Source organism: Sinocyclocheilus anshuiensis, unplaced genomic scaffold (genome assembly GCF_001515605.1).
Source record: "Sinocyclocheilus anshuiensis isolate Anshui unplaced genomic scaffold, SAMN03320099.WGS_v1.1 scaffold641, whole genome shotgun sequence".
NCBI classification, from domain to species: Eukaryota; Metazoa; Chordata; class Actinopteri; order Cypriniformes; family Cyprinidae; genus Sinocyclocheilus; species Sinocyclocheilus anshuiensis.
In genome coordinates this window covers 1,111,848-1,124,941 of record NW_015536503.1, presented here as the reverse complement: position 1 = coordinate 1,124,941, position 13,094 = coordinate 1,111,848, and the positions used below count along the sequence as shown (strand labels likewise).

Below are 13,094 nucleotides of genomic sequence, written 5' to 3'. Positions count from 1 at the left end.
TACTGGCTGTTCTCTTGTCTCTTTAATCATGTTTAAACTTTCTTAGTTAATCTAGTAGTATTTGCTGTGGTATCAAAGTAGTACTTCACTTTAAGTAATAAATGGAAAGCAAGTTAAATTGAAATATTTTTCTTTTCTTGCTGATCCGAAAAATGATCCGATCCGTGGGTCAAAAACCGTAATGTGATCCGAACCGTGAGATTTGTGATCCGTTGAACCACTACTTAAATCAGGTGGGAGTTGATGTTTGAAAGGTATACAACCAGCCGCGAGCTTCGTCCAGTAATAGTAGTATGACCTGGGCTCTGACACACTCTTTGAGTGTATTAAAGGTGAGGTGTGGGTTTTCTAGTACTTTCTTCTGTCTCATCTTCATTTGTAGGTTGATTTCCATGAAAAGTGTGAACTCTGAGGCACTTTCAAAACATTGCTCTGTTTGTTTGAGCATCCTAACCTGAACGACACTGCAACATCGGCTTAAACAAGTGGAAGTTTGAGATGGGTTTGTATAGAACAGTTGTTCTCAATGGCGATTGCAGCATCCGGTCTAGATGCACAGAAATTATAAACTTCACTTTTAAGTGCGGCTACACCTGTCAGAAATATCCTTCTGTCTTAAGCACTTACTACAGGTATTTATGAAGGAGATCTTAGTAAAAATTAAATATTGCAACGAAGATCTATCCAGTATGCTAAATAACTGGAGCTCAGTGGAACATTGTGTTAGTGAGCTAACAAATGATCAGCGATGCCTTTGTATATGGTGTCTGTATATTGAATGGATTGATGAGCATATTTATTATTTATTGTTTTCTCTTGCCTTGTCTAGCTTATTAAATATGTATCAAAAGCTCTGTTAGTAATTTTCCCCAGTTTCTTTCCTGGATTAATGCATTAGATTAGTAGAAACATTTTCTTTTCCGTAGAGGGCCCTGTTTTTGTGGCTTTCAAGGTCTCAGGTGAAAGTAGAAACTGACGTCAGATGATTTGGTCTCCTTTGGGAAACTGCAAAAACCTTGGAGTCTTTACAGCAACTAGTGCTAACAGTAGTTTTAGGTTCACAACCTAAAACACATTAGCACTTCCAGCAATCACGATGGTACTTAGTTCACTGCTCTCAGTGAAGTAGCATGCAGATGAATAATTAGCTGTCTAAATGCCCGTGTTTTGCTGGTCTTAGAAGGTTTTTTTCCCCCTCTTCTGTTGAGTTTAATCTTCCCCTCAGTGATGTTTCCGAGTAGCTGCGTGCATGATCTGGAGTGAGAGTGGAATTGAGGTGTATATTGCCGCATAAATGCATTTTTGACAGAGGCGTAAGACTTGACTCATCTGCTCCTTAGCCCACTCTCCAAGCAGGGACACAGAATGTAATCCTCAGCCTCAATTTCCATACTACACAAGCCTGGATTTAGTGCACTGGCGTTGGAGCAAGAAGTTTAGTTTTCAGCAGTTCTCTGCTGTGCTTTAATCAAGAAGCACCTTTTACATCAGTAAAAACAAACATAATTTGATTTTAGTTTGATCATTGTTGGCTTCTCTTCCTTAGTAACCAATTAGTGCAACACTATACATGTCTACGGTATACATGTCATTGGAGAAGTGATTGTTCAAGTTGTAATCTAAAATGCTCTTAAATGCTCAAATAGTGTAAATGCAGCCAACAAAAGACTTTTCTTTTTTTCATTTTATTACTGTGACAAAGATCATAATGTTCAGGTTATTCTGTAAAATAGTGTCCTCTAGAATAAAAACTGGTAGCGTTAAATAGTGAAGACATGGTGAATCTGCAATTCTAGCATTGTCATTTTTTGTTTGAAGTCAATTTTCTTTCTAAAAGCATTTTGGTGTAGCAAATTGCGTTCTCCAGTAATCTTTGTTTTATTCACAACTTCGAAAAATCATTTTTACAGTGCTGATAGAACATTTTAGCACTAGCAGTGAAAAGGTAATAGGTTTGAGTCCCAGGAAATGAATCCATATGCTCTCATTTACGTGAATGCATTTGGAACATGCTTTTATCCAAATCGACTTGCATTGCATTCAAGGTGTACATTTGATCAATTCATGCATTCCCTGGGTATTGAACCCACGACAATGGAGTTGTCAGTGCTCTGCTGTTTGAGCTACAGGAATGCTCATATCCATTGCCTTGAATGCAATGTAGGTAGCTAAGTCTGTCAAATTAATTCATGCAAATCTCGCAGACATTGTAGTTGTCCAGACAAAAAGCTATTTTTTTTTTGTGTGTGCAGTCAAATGCCAAGTGTAATCCAGTAGCAGAAATGTGCTTTTGAGACGGTGTTAATATACAGTGAAACCTTCAGCTCAATGGGAGAGAGCAAGAGCCGAGCAGCTCAGTGGCTTTGCTGAGTAATGTGGAGGATGTTGTCATGACAATAGGCTCTGCTGACCAGGCTGCTTTCTGGTCTGGCAGGCAAACCATACTGTTCAGTCACACACACACACACACACACACACACACACACACACTCATTCTGATGCCCAGACACTAGATGCATAAACACACATGTATTCATGCATGCTTTTCGTCCACATGGCTCATTCACCGCATCTAGCCATCCTTTTTTTTTTTTTGTCTCTTAACATGTGGTGGACTGAATGCGTACACCATGACGACTTTGAATACTTTCTTTGAATATAGAGAGTTATTCAAATGGGCAAACCAGCGAACTGCTGTTAAACCAGTGCATTTGAATGATTCCTGAGAATGACCGTGTACACTCAACTCAATGTTTGTTTTTGCCCTAACAGTTTTGGAATTCCTTATTTGGCCCAGATTAAGTTTTCACACCCAGGAAATTCTCATGATCTTGTGTCAAAATCCCACACGCTTTACTGCTGTAGTGCCAGTATTGATGGATTAGCTGTGCTAATAGCTCATAATCGATTCAATACAAAATCAATGCAAGCCCTTTTGTAAATGTAATTATTTTATGAACCAAGATTTTAGCCTGGACATGGACAGACATGGCTAAAATTGTTACTAGTTCTGTCAGACACCTGTAGACACATGACTGTTATTTTAGCTGCTCAATGAGTATCATATAGAGTAATATAATATAGAAAAAATGAGGTTCAATGCAGTTTAACTTAAGATTTGTAAGATTTGACAATTATATTTATTCAGCAAGGACTATCTAAATTGATAAAAAAAAATGACAGTAAATGTTACAAATTTATAATGTTACAATTTTCTAGTTCATATAAATGCTGTTCTTTTGATCTTTCTTTTCATCAGAGAATACTGAAAAAAAACTATCACAGTTTCCACAAAAATATTAATCAGCACAACTGTTTTCAACATTGATTTAAGAAATGTTACTTGTGCAATTGTTACTTTGAGTAATGGCTGCTGAAAATGTGGCTTTGCCATTACATTAATAAATAGCATTTTACAATATATTGAAATGGTAAACATATTTCAAATTATTATACTTTTTCAAAATATTAGTGGTTCAACGGATCACAAATCTCACGGTTACGGATCACATTATTATTTTTCGGATCAGCAAGAAAAGATAAATATTTCAATTTTAAGGGTTAGTTCACCCAAAAATGAAAATTAGGCTTTGTTTTACTCACCCCCGAGGCATCCTGGGTGTATATGACTTCCTTCTTTCAGACGAATCCAGTGGGAGTTATATAAAAAATTGTCCTGGCTATTCCAAGCTCTATCATTGCAGTCAGCGGGTGTTGCAGTGCTTCAGTCCAAAAGAAGTGAAATAAAAAGCGCCCATCCATAAAAAAAGTGTCTCACACGGCTCTGGGGGGTGAACAAAGGCCTGTAGCGAATCGATGTTTTTGTAAGAAAAATATCCATATTCAAAACGTAATAATCACTTTAATCTAGCTTGCGCCAACAGTTGTTCATGCTCATCGAAACGGCAAAGTCCACACAAAAATCGAGCCGACAGGAAACATCGATGTAGTACAGTATTGTTTCTGTTTGCAATAGTCCTACTGTGCTGTAACATGGTGTGGAATATGGGCATCTCTGGAAACGCTGCCCTCTCATTCATTGATCTGCTAACCGCTATGTTATGCTCACGTGTTCTGATAATAATAGATTTCTAGGACTAAACATTATTTTGATAATTGGTAAAAAAAAAATCTTTTGGTAATCTCTTAATAGCCCTACTGTTAGACCTACCTGAAAAACTAAAAAGCTATTTATTTCATTTTTAGGCCTATCATTATTTTTTATTTGTTCTATCATTAGTAATTTCTTTATTTGTTCTTATTTTATTACTGACTGCTTACTTGTGATTTTTGTTATTCAATTCAAAGTTTGAAATCAAGCTATCTCGTGCTACTGCAACAAAATTACCCCACTGTAAAATCAAAAATACAGTGAGTGAGCAAAAATTTGTGAGATTTTAAAACGCATCTGATTACAGCGATGTGGATGTTTGCACGAGTTCTGCAGTTCAGTACTCCAGTCACGTCACGTTTATTTATTTAGTACTTTATGCAATAGCCTTAAATCAAGCAGCTTTACAGTATTAAACATGAAAAACCAGAGTCGGTGTCGCTTTCAGTTAGAATTACAACTTGATTTTCTGTTATAAAGCAGCTCTACAGTGTGGAGCTAGCTAATGATAAAATCTTTTTATTAGTGGGGGGAAAAAACGTTTAATTAAAGTGATTGTTTGGTTTGCAGAGATCAAAGCTTGATCTAGCTCAGGACTGTTTTGATTATCATAACCCTATAAGGTATTTTAAGAGAGATTGTTGTGAATAAAATAGTTTATCCAAAAATAAAACGTCTTATCACTTAACCTTTATTTTGTTTCTTATCCATATGACTTAAAAAAAGAGATTTTAGGCAGAATGATGTGTCATTCAGCTACTTTCTCATATAGCTAATTAAATGGTGAATAAGAGTTTCTCTGCCATCTCATTTTGTGTGCTGAAAAGCTGAAGTGATTACCTTAATTTATTTGTTAGAATATGTGTAACTCAATATTTTAACTAATTGCAAAAGATGAATAATAAAAAAATGTCTACTGATTAATCAGCGAAATAATCGACGATTAGTCGATTAATCGTTCTAATAATCGTTAGATTAAACGAGTATCAAAATAATCGTTTGTTGCAGCCCTAACCCCAAATGTTTGAACGATAATGTAAATAGATAATAATAAATAATATAATAATAAATGGTAGGCTATACATTCTAAAGAAGTCAACAATTCTCTGTTCCATTTGATCAACTTTGTAAAATGTTTGCCTAAACAAAATGTTTTTTAATATATATATATATATATATATATATATTTGTGGAGTTCCCCAATCCCTAATTTTAGTCATATTGCTTCTCCATAACCTTTTGATCTTATTCAGAATGTCTTTATCTTTAAAAGCTACTGTTGCTGACCCACAGGTCCTTTCTTCCTCGCTAATCCTGGCTCTCATAGAAACACATTAAGCATCGTATGCTGCAATACAAGAAGAGCTGTATTCAGTGTTTACTTGAATTATTAATTTTTGTTTTCTTACTCTTTTCTTCCAGGATTAAGTGGGCAGCCCCCAGATATTGAAAAAAGAGAAGTAGCATTTGGACAGAACTTTATACCTCCGAAAAAGCCAAAAACCTTTCTTCAGTTAGTATGGGAAGCATTACAAGACGTAACATTGATTATTTTGGAAGTGGCAGCAATAGTTTCTTTGGGCCTTTCTTTTTATAAACCTCCAGATTCAGAAAATCAAAGTAAGTAACCTATTTATTTGCTTCTGCCTTATTTATAGATCATCATCTCAATTTCAGGTTGTTCTGAGCCGAGTTTTATTGTGTGTGTGTGTGTGTGTGTGTGTGTGTGTGTGTGTGTGCGCAGATTGTGGAGAAGCAGCGGGTGGAGTAGAGGATGAAGGAGAAGCTGAGGCCGGATGGATAGAAGGAGCAGCTATCCTTCTATCTGTTATTTGCGTGGTGCTCGTGACTGCCTTCAATGACTGGAGCAAAGAGAAGCAGTTCCGTGGCTTACAGAGCCGCATTGAACAAGAGCAGAAGTTTATGGTGGTTCGGGGAGGGCAAGTCCTTCCGATCCCTGTGGCCGAGATTGTCGTCGGGGACATTGCACAAATTAAATATGGTAAGCCGACATAAATTTGCAGAGGTTTCATTTCCTTTTTAGAGGGAAATTCAAAAGTATGAGTATAGTGTTTAAAAAAAAAACCCTCTACCGGTCTGGCATTTCACTGGTGTTATTATTACATTTTTCTGTATAGTCACCTTGAAATAAATTCAAAATTTGCTGACGGTAATGTACATTATTGTGATGGGATACGTTCTTCATCAGGTGACCTCCTGCCTGCTGATGGCATGCTCATCCAGGGCAATGACCTCAAAATAGATGAGAGCTCTTTAACTGGAGAGTCTGACCATGTGAAGAAATCGATGGAGAAAGATCCTATGCTGCTGTCAGGTGGGACATAACCCTACTATTTACAGAGACTGCAACCTGTCACTAGCGAAACAAACCAAAACACACTTTTGATTCACATTTGGCTGCACAACCCTGTAACATTTTAGCATTTTCTTTGTGTCCTGTCTCAACTCTACCCAAAAGTTCAGCCGAACCAAATAAATGTCCATCTTGGGAGTTCAGATGTTTGCTATGTAGGACCTGCTACCTCTCAGCGAGGCTATTGCACATCTTCAGCTAATCCCATTTTATGAAAGCCAGTTGATCCTCTGATAGAATGACATTGCTGTGTGCCATCCCAGAGGAGATGAGGGGGGATTTGTGAGCAGTAGTGGGCACTTCTCCAGCAGAGCCTGCGTTAGCATACTAAGTCTAACCCAGCAAAAACCTCTCCATTTCTGAAGGCCAGGAAGAAAATGGCCACTCATTTCTGCTTTTACCTTTGGCTGGTGCTCATAGAGCCCAATAATATGTAATTTGATTTGAAGACCTGCCTGTTTTGAGTCTTCATCCTGTTTCAAGAGTCCTTCATCCAAAGGACGATAACAAAGATATAATTTTAAAAATCATTCTAAATTTAAAGAATAACGGAGTCCACGTCACAACTATAACGATAATAACAGAATAACAACTGTTGGAATTAATTTCAAAATAATTGTATCCAGCTGACGAATGCTGAAAAACACTGACAGCCAATCAGAATCCATTCTGCTTTAAAGAACTCAAGCATTTATAGTGGCAGATGACATAACTGCAGCACATGCTTATAATAAACAGAGCATTATTGTGCGCTGGTGTGGACCAGGGTCAGAAATGAACTTTTTATATTAAGGGCCAATATTTGCATAGGAATTTATTTTCAGGGACATTTTTAGGGCAGTTTTTATAATCACCTTTTTTTATGTCAAATACTTAGTCATCTTTACACCCATGTTTTAAGAGCAAGTTTGGTAAACCTGTTCTGTGGGGAAAAACACTGGACAACTAGTTATTTGTGATAAACTGAGCTTTGTGTGAGTGTTTTAGATCCAGTCGTGAATGTATTGGCACCAATATGAATGGCATGTGACCCTTATTCACCTCATCTTCCTCTGTGCAGGTACTCATGTCATGGAGGGCTCTGGAAAAATGGTTGTCACTGCTGTTGGAGTCAATTCCCAAACTGGAATCATCTTCACGTTATTGGGGGCGGGAGAAGATGATGATGATGAGGAAGAGAAGGAGAAGAAAGAGAAAAAGAAAGAGAAGAAAAGTAAGTTGTCTGTATTATTTGGTGTCTTTTTAGTCTGCCTCAGAAACTAAAATAGACCAACCAGTGGCCTTTTCAGTCTCTTCAATCTGCTACTGTGGCTGCAGAGAGATGAATAGAATAGGCTGCATGTGTGTGTTCCAGCCTTCATGAAAGTGTGCTTTTGTCAAACTCGGAAAAGTGAGAATTTTTTTTTTTTAAATTAGCAGTATTTTTCTGTCTGGTAAAAAAAAATGTCTGAAGCAATGACTCATAGAAAAACGTAACGATTTCTTGTGCGCTCCATTACCTAACTGCCATTTAATGCATCTCTGCAGCCCATGGCTCACGTGTTGGGTCTCCAAATGAGTGCCTACAGATACATGAATATTTCAGTACTTGCAGAGGTTGGGCCCCAAGTTGCTGTTCAGTGCACCTCATTGCAATTTTGTGCATTTGTGGTCTAATACTCTGTAGTGTTTTCTCTATAAGTAGCGCACGCTTGTGTTTATTGAAGCCCCGGCTACAGATTTGAAAACCTCATGTGGTCGTGGCACACATCTGTTCGTAAATATTCAATGGCCTTTTCTCATTCTGCTAATTCAAAGAGAAGATTTGCATAATTGGAAATATGTTTAAATGTGTGCTGCAGAACCGTCGCTTACATAATGGTGAATAATGAATAAATTAGTGAGTGTTTGTTATGTGGCTTCTCTTTCTCTCTCTTTCTACAGATAAAAAGCAGGATGGCTCTGTGGAGAACAGAAAGAAAGGTGAGTAACCCTATTGACTTGATGACATAATGAACACCATACTGGCTTAGAGGGCCACCCTCTTACATGCTGCAGCCTGCATTAAAAACATCGCCTTAACCCATTAGTGCTATTAGATCTTCATTAAAGCTTATCCACACTAGTGTGAAGTGTTGAGAAGTTAGTCTGATTATTACACTACCATTCAAAAGTTTGGGAGGTTTGAAAGAAATGTATAATTTTACTTTTATTATTACTTTTATAATTTTATTAATTTGATCAAAAGTGACAGGGAGGACAAAAGATTTCTATTTCAAATCATTGCTATTCTTTTGAGCTTTTTATTCAAAGAATCCTGAAATCAGTTTTCACAAAAATATTAAACAGCTGTTTTCAACACGTTTCTTGAGCCACAAATCAGCGTATTAGAATGATTTCTGAAGGGTCATGTGACAACTGAAGACTGGAGCATCTGAAAATGTAGCTTTGCCAACACAAGAATTAATTACATTTTAAAATGTATTAAAATAGAAAACAGTTCTTTTAAATTGTAATATTTCACTATTATGTTTTTGATCAGTTTTGAAAAAATAAATGCAGCTTTGGTGAACATGATTTAAAACATTAAAAAATTCTTACCAACCCTAAACTTTTCAACATGCTGTGCAGCTATGTTCTGATATCCAGGTATCTGCACCTGTCTCTCTTCAAACCTTTTATCATCTAAAATCACCTACCCAAGCAGGAAAGAGTCCACAGTCAGGCTGCCCTGTGTTCAGAAACCAACTCTGTAGTGTTTTCTCTATAAGTAGCGCACGCCTGTGTTTATTGAAGCCCTGGCTACAGATCGCCCCGCCAGAAATGAGCTCTAATCCACCAGACTACCATTACAGCTCTGTGAGTAGAGCGCGACAACACTGCACAGTAGAATAGCAGTCTCACGTCGGCCCTTACCCCCACCCCCCGCTAATTCAAACGCAGTCGCATTACCTCACATCACACACCGGTTAAATCCTGCACACAGGCCGACTGCGTCATGCTACAGCAGCGATAGACGGCGATGCACTGCTGCGTGCTTGTCTGTATGATTGCACGCATGCCGAGTTCTTTGTGTGATGTTACCTCACTGGCAGGCTGTATTTTCAGCACGCAGAGCGATGGCCTTGAGATCAGGATAAGTATGTGCATGTCTTTTTTTTTATAGCCGATGGTGATAAGTGATGGACTGGACATCTGAGTGTGGTGATGAGGTTTTATGTCTCCTAGGATACTTGGTCACATGGGTTTGCATGTGACTCCTAAATGTGCATTCATACTCATGTGAGCACAAATACAAGCACACACACCCTCCCACCACACACTCGAACACAATCATGCACACATATATCTGCACTCGTACAGTATACATGTATACATGTCTACAGTTTTATATGACCTAATAAATAAATATAGACTGTACGCATTGAAATAAATGATCAAATCTGAAGACTATTTAATATTTCTGTTCAATAAAACCATTCAAGTGTAAATTATATCATAATTTTAATAAAACATACAAAATAAGGCACAACCTATATATAGGCCCATAGGCAGAATTATACCCTTTGGTGAATGACGTCTACTGTAGTGGACAGGTATATTTTCTGTAACAAAAAAATGTACAAGAAAAATATTGTTAAAACTGGATGAAACTATTTCTGACATCCTATTTAACTGAAAAATATTTTTTGTACCTGTCTGGTTTTCTGAGAATAAAATTATTTAACACTTATTGCCGAGGTACATGGTGCATCCCCTTTTCCTGCTGCCATTTTGAATATATTATGCAATATATCAAAACAAAAAAATAGATTAAAAAACAACAATTAAATGGAATCGTAGACAACACTTTGGGGGTTCGCCAGTTGGTGGTTGGGACATGATGCTACATCTTAAATGGTTCAAAATGGCTTCCAAATAGCTGTCCACTGTAGTGACCACGATGCATCAGAGGGTTAATTTGTATTTGTCACGTGGGGGAACCACAGTTTAATTAGAATATGCTTCTTGTGGAGAAAATCATAGTCACCAGCACAGAGCAGCAGATAATATACTCAAATTTTTGTGCCCACTGCATAGTCCAGGGATGCAAACTCACCCAGCTTAAAACACATTTTTTTTAACACCTATATGTTAAACCCTGTATTATTATTTTTTTAACTCTACAGTTAAAATTCATTTTAAAGATTCACTTTGTTCATGAAGCTGACATGAAAAACAAAGACTTGTAAGATGAAAATGACATGATTAACATTATACCCAGTAGATGGCAGCAGAGGATTAATCATTGGCTACATTCACACTGTCAGTTTGTGGGATTGACAACCGCATTTACAAACAGGTGTCCCGTTCACACAGCAACTTACAGTAGCTTCTCGAATACTGTCTGTATGAACGTGCAACGGGAGTCAAGCCCGTATTCCTTACCAGTAACCATAGCAACAGTGACCAAAGTAATATCAAAGATGGCGACGTCCATAAAACTGAAAGTCTTATCACTTTCTGACACGACAAGAGTCCAATTGAGCCACAAGTGCATCCGTCAAATCTTCATTTACTGACAGCAGCTTTTATATTTGCTTTGATTTTTATATATAGCTTTTATATTTCGCGTGTAGAACACAAAACAGTAACTGCATGTTAGCGTGTAGAACACGGGAGCGGCTCCGGTGGAGACTGGATCTAAAACTTTCAGGTGACACACAGCTCATTTCTCCGTCACTGTAAGTTACTGAAACCACACATAAAAACACAACTCACAGTAAACACACGTTTGTGCAGCAGAGCGGTTTTTATTCACGTCTTGCTTTTGGATTTATTACAAAATGACTATGAAGTATAGCAAGTGCAGGAAGTCACAAAGTCCAAAGTCTCATGTCATTTAAAAATCAATAAACAAATAAGCCCAGTCACCAACAGCCTAGAAGGATTATTTAAATACTTAACTAGTTACCTACAAATGAATTTAATTTGTAATGGTATGATAATTAAATAATAATGCATTAATGTTTTTAGATTTAATTTAAAAACCATTTTTTTCAAACATTGCCTTAAAAAGGACTCCTCAAAAAGAGTGCTTGAAGTTTTATCTTTAACTGTAGAAGCTGCTTAATATATTCAGCCAACACAGACTTGTTGCTGCTGTAGTTTTGTTACTCTGAATTTACTCTGCATCACTTAATGCGCAGTTCTGTTTTGACATCAGCTTGTCAGATAGTTCATCCCTGATATTCAGTTTTCTTTCTTTCTTTCTATTTGTAGCTAAAGCCCAGGATGGTGCAGCAATGGAGATGCAGCCTCTAAACTGTGATGAGGGGGCTGAGGGTGAGGAGAAGAGAAAATCCAACATGCCAAAGAAAGAGAAATCAGTTTTGCAAGGGAAACTGACCAAATTAGCGGTCCAAATTGGAAAAGCAGGTAAGCATGGTTGCTTTGAGATCATTTATTATGCTAGTGTCCTCCAAAAAACTTGAAAAAAATGAAACTTTGAAGGAAAATGCATTTAAAATGTACACTTTTCTGGGGAAACTGGCTAAATATATTGATGACTCTTCCTGCATTAAACGGATTACTGTCCAATCAAATGCTCTCAAGAATGAGAAAATCCCACCCCAGTTACCTTCTGCAACTGACTAGCAGTAGGTTCATGACTGTGACATAACTAAAGTCTGTTAGCTATTTCAAAAAGGATGTCTTGCCAAACTTCTGGTTTCAATAGGAAGCATGTCAACAAAGGCCAGAAAACTGCATTTGTCAAGCGACTTTGTGAGCCTAACAGTCAATTTCACAGTGCTAATGGTTTTTGCTGGGAACTCAGGTGTGTGCAGCGTGTGCTTTGGAAGTGTTAAGCCCAAAGTATAATTCGGCTGTCCGCGTTCCACTGTCCTCGTGATGCAGGTTTCATCATCAGAAGTGTCCACGCACACCATCCGCATGCAGCCCAATTTTTGTGACCGTGCAGATGTGCTGCGTACAACAGCACAGAGGTTAATGTTGAGATGGAACGAGTCAAGAAAGTGGCCTGTACATGTGTCGAACTCGTCCATCTGTGCTTATCCGGGATTGAGTATACTTTGAAAGCTATGCGGACGCCACTGTGTGCGAAACGGAACGCGGCAAGTAAAGTATACCCAGGCCTTTAATGTATGTGTTCCTGTGCAGGTCTAGTGATGTCAGCTATCACAGTGATAATCTTGGTGGTGCTGTTCGTGGTGGACACTTTCTGGATCCAGGGACTTCCTTGGGAAAAAGAGTGCACTCCCATTTACATCCAGTTCTTTGTCAAGTTCTTTATCATCGGTGTGACCGTGCTGGTGGTGGCCGTCCCAGAGGGTCTTCCGCTGGCTGTAACCATCTCACTGGCTTACTCTGTCAAAGTATGACCCTGCATCTTCTGTTTAAATATTCATGGCCTGTACTGACCATCTTGTGACATTAGCCCTCTGTCTAGACTTTTGTTAGACAATGTACAGTACATGTTGATCTAATAATCATACGAATTGCCATATCTTTTTGCATCTATTAACTTCCCCTTGTTGCCGGTACAGTAATATTACATCTCTGGATTTCTGCCATTTAATAGTGGACAGTTTTTTGTTGATTTGTCTATCCCCCCCCCCCCCTCATTCC

General features: G+C 37.9%; 1 protein-coding gene and 1 long non-coding RNA gene across 4 annotated transcripts in view; one reads left to right on the top strand and one right to left on the bottom strand.

The window, feature by feature from the left end:
- The window catches only part of LOC107690712 (uncharacterized), a 49,629-nt gene that overhangs the window by 15,588 nt on the left and 20,947 nt on the right, over window positions 1-13,094 (bottom strand). For all 3 annotated transcript variants that reach the window (XR_001634483.1, XR_001634482.1, XR_001634480.1), the window contains exon 4: window positions 7,527-7,618. This is a non-coding gene — a long non-coding RNA (uncharacterized LOC107690712). The remainder of the gene's footprint in view (window positions 1-7,526; window positions 7,619-13,094) is intronic.
- LOC107690705 (plasma membrane calcium-transporting ATPase 1-like) overlaps window positions 1-13,094 on the top strand; it is a 38,540-nt gene that overhangs the window by 17,882 nt on the left and 7,564 nt on the right. Inside the window, exons 3-9 of the mRNA XM_016489115.1 lie at window positions 5,534-5,731; window positions 5,856-6,113; window positions 6,321-6,446; window positions 7,546-7,698; window positions 8,409-8,447; window positions 11,727-11,882; window positions 12,627-12,841. Of these exons, the coding sequence (XP_016344601.1) occupies window positions 5,534-5,731; window positions 5,856-6,113; window positions 6,321-6,446; window positions 7,546-7,698; window positions 8,409-8,447; window positions 11,727-11,882; window positions 12,627-12,841 (1,145 nt within the window). The remainder of the gene's footprint in view (window positions 1-5,533; window positions 5,732-5,855; window positions 6,114-6,320; window positions 6,447-7,545; window positions 7,699-8,408; window positions 8,448-11,726; window positions 11,883-12,626; window positions 12,842-13,094) is intronic.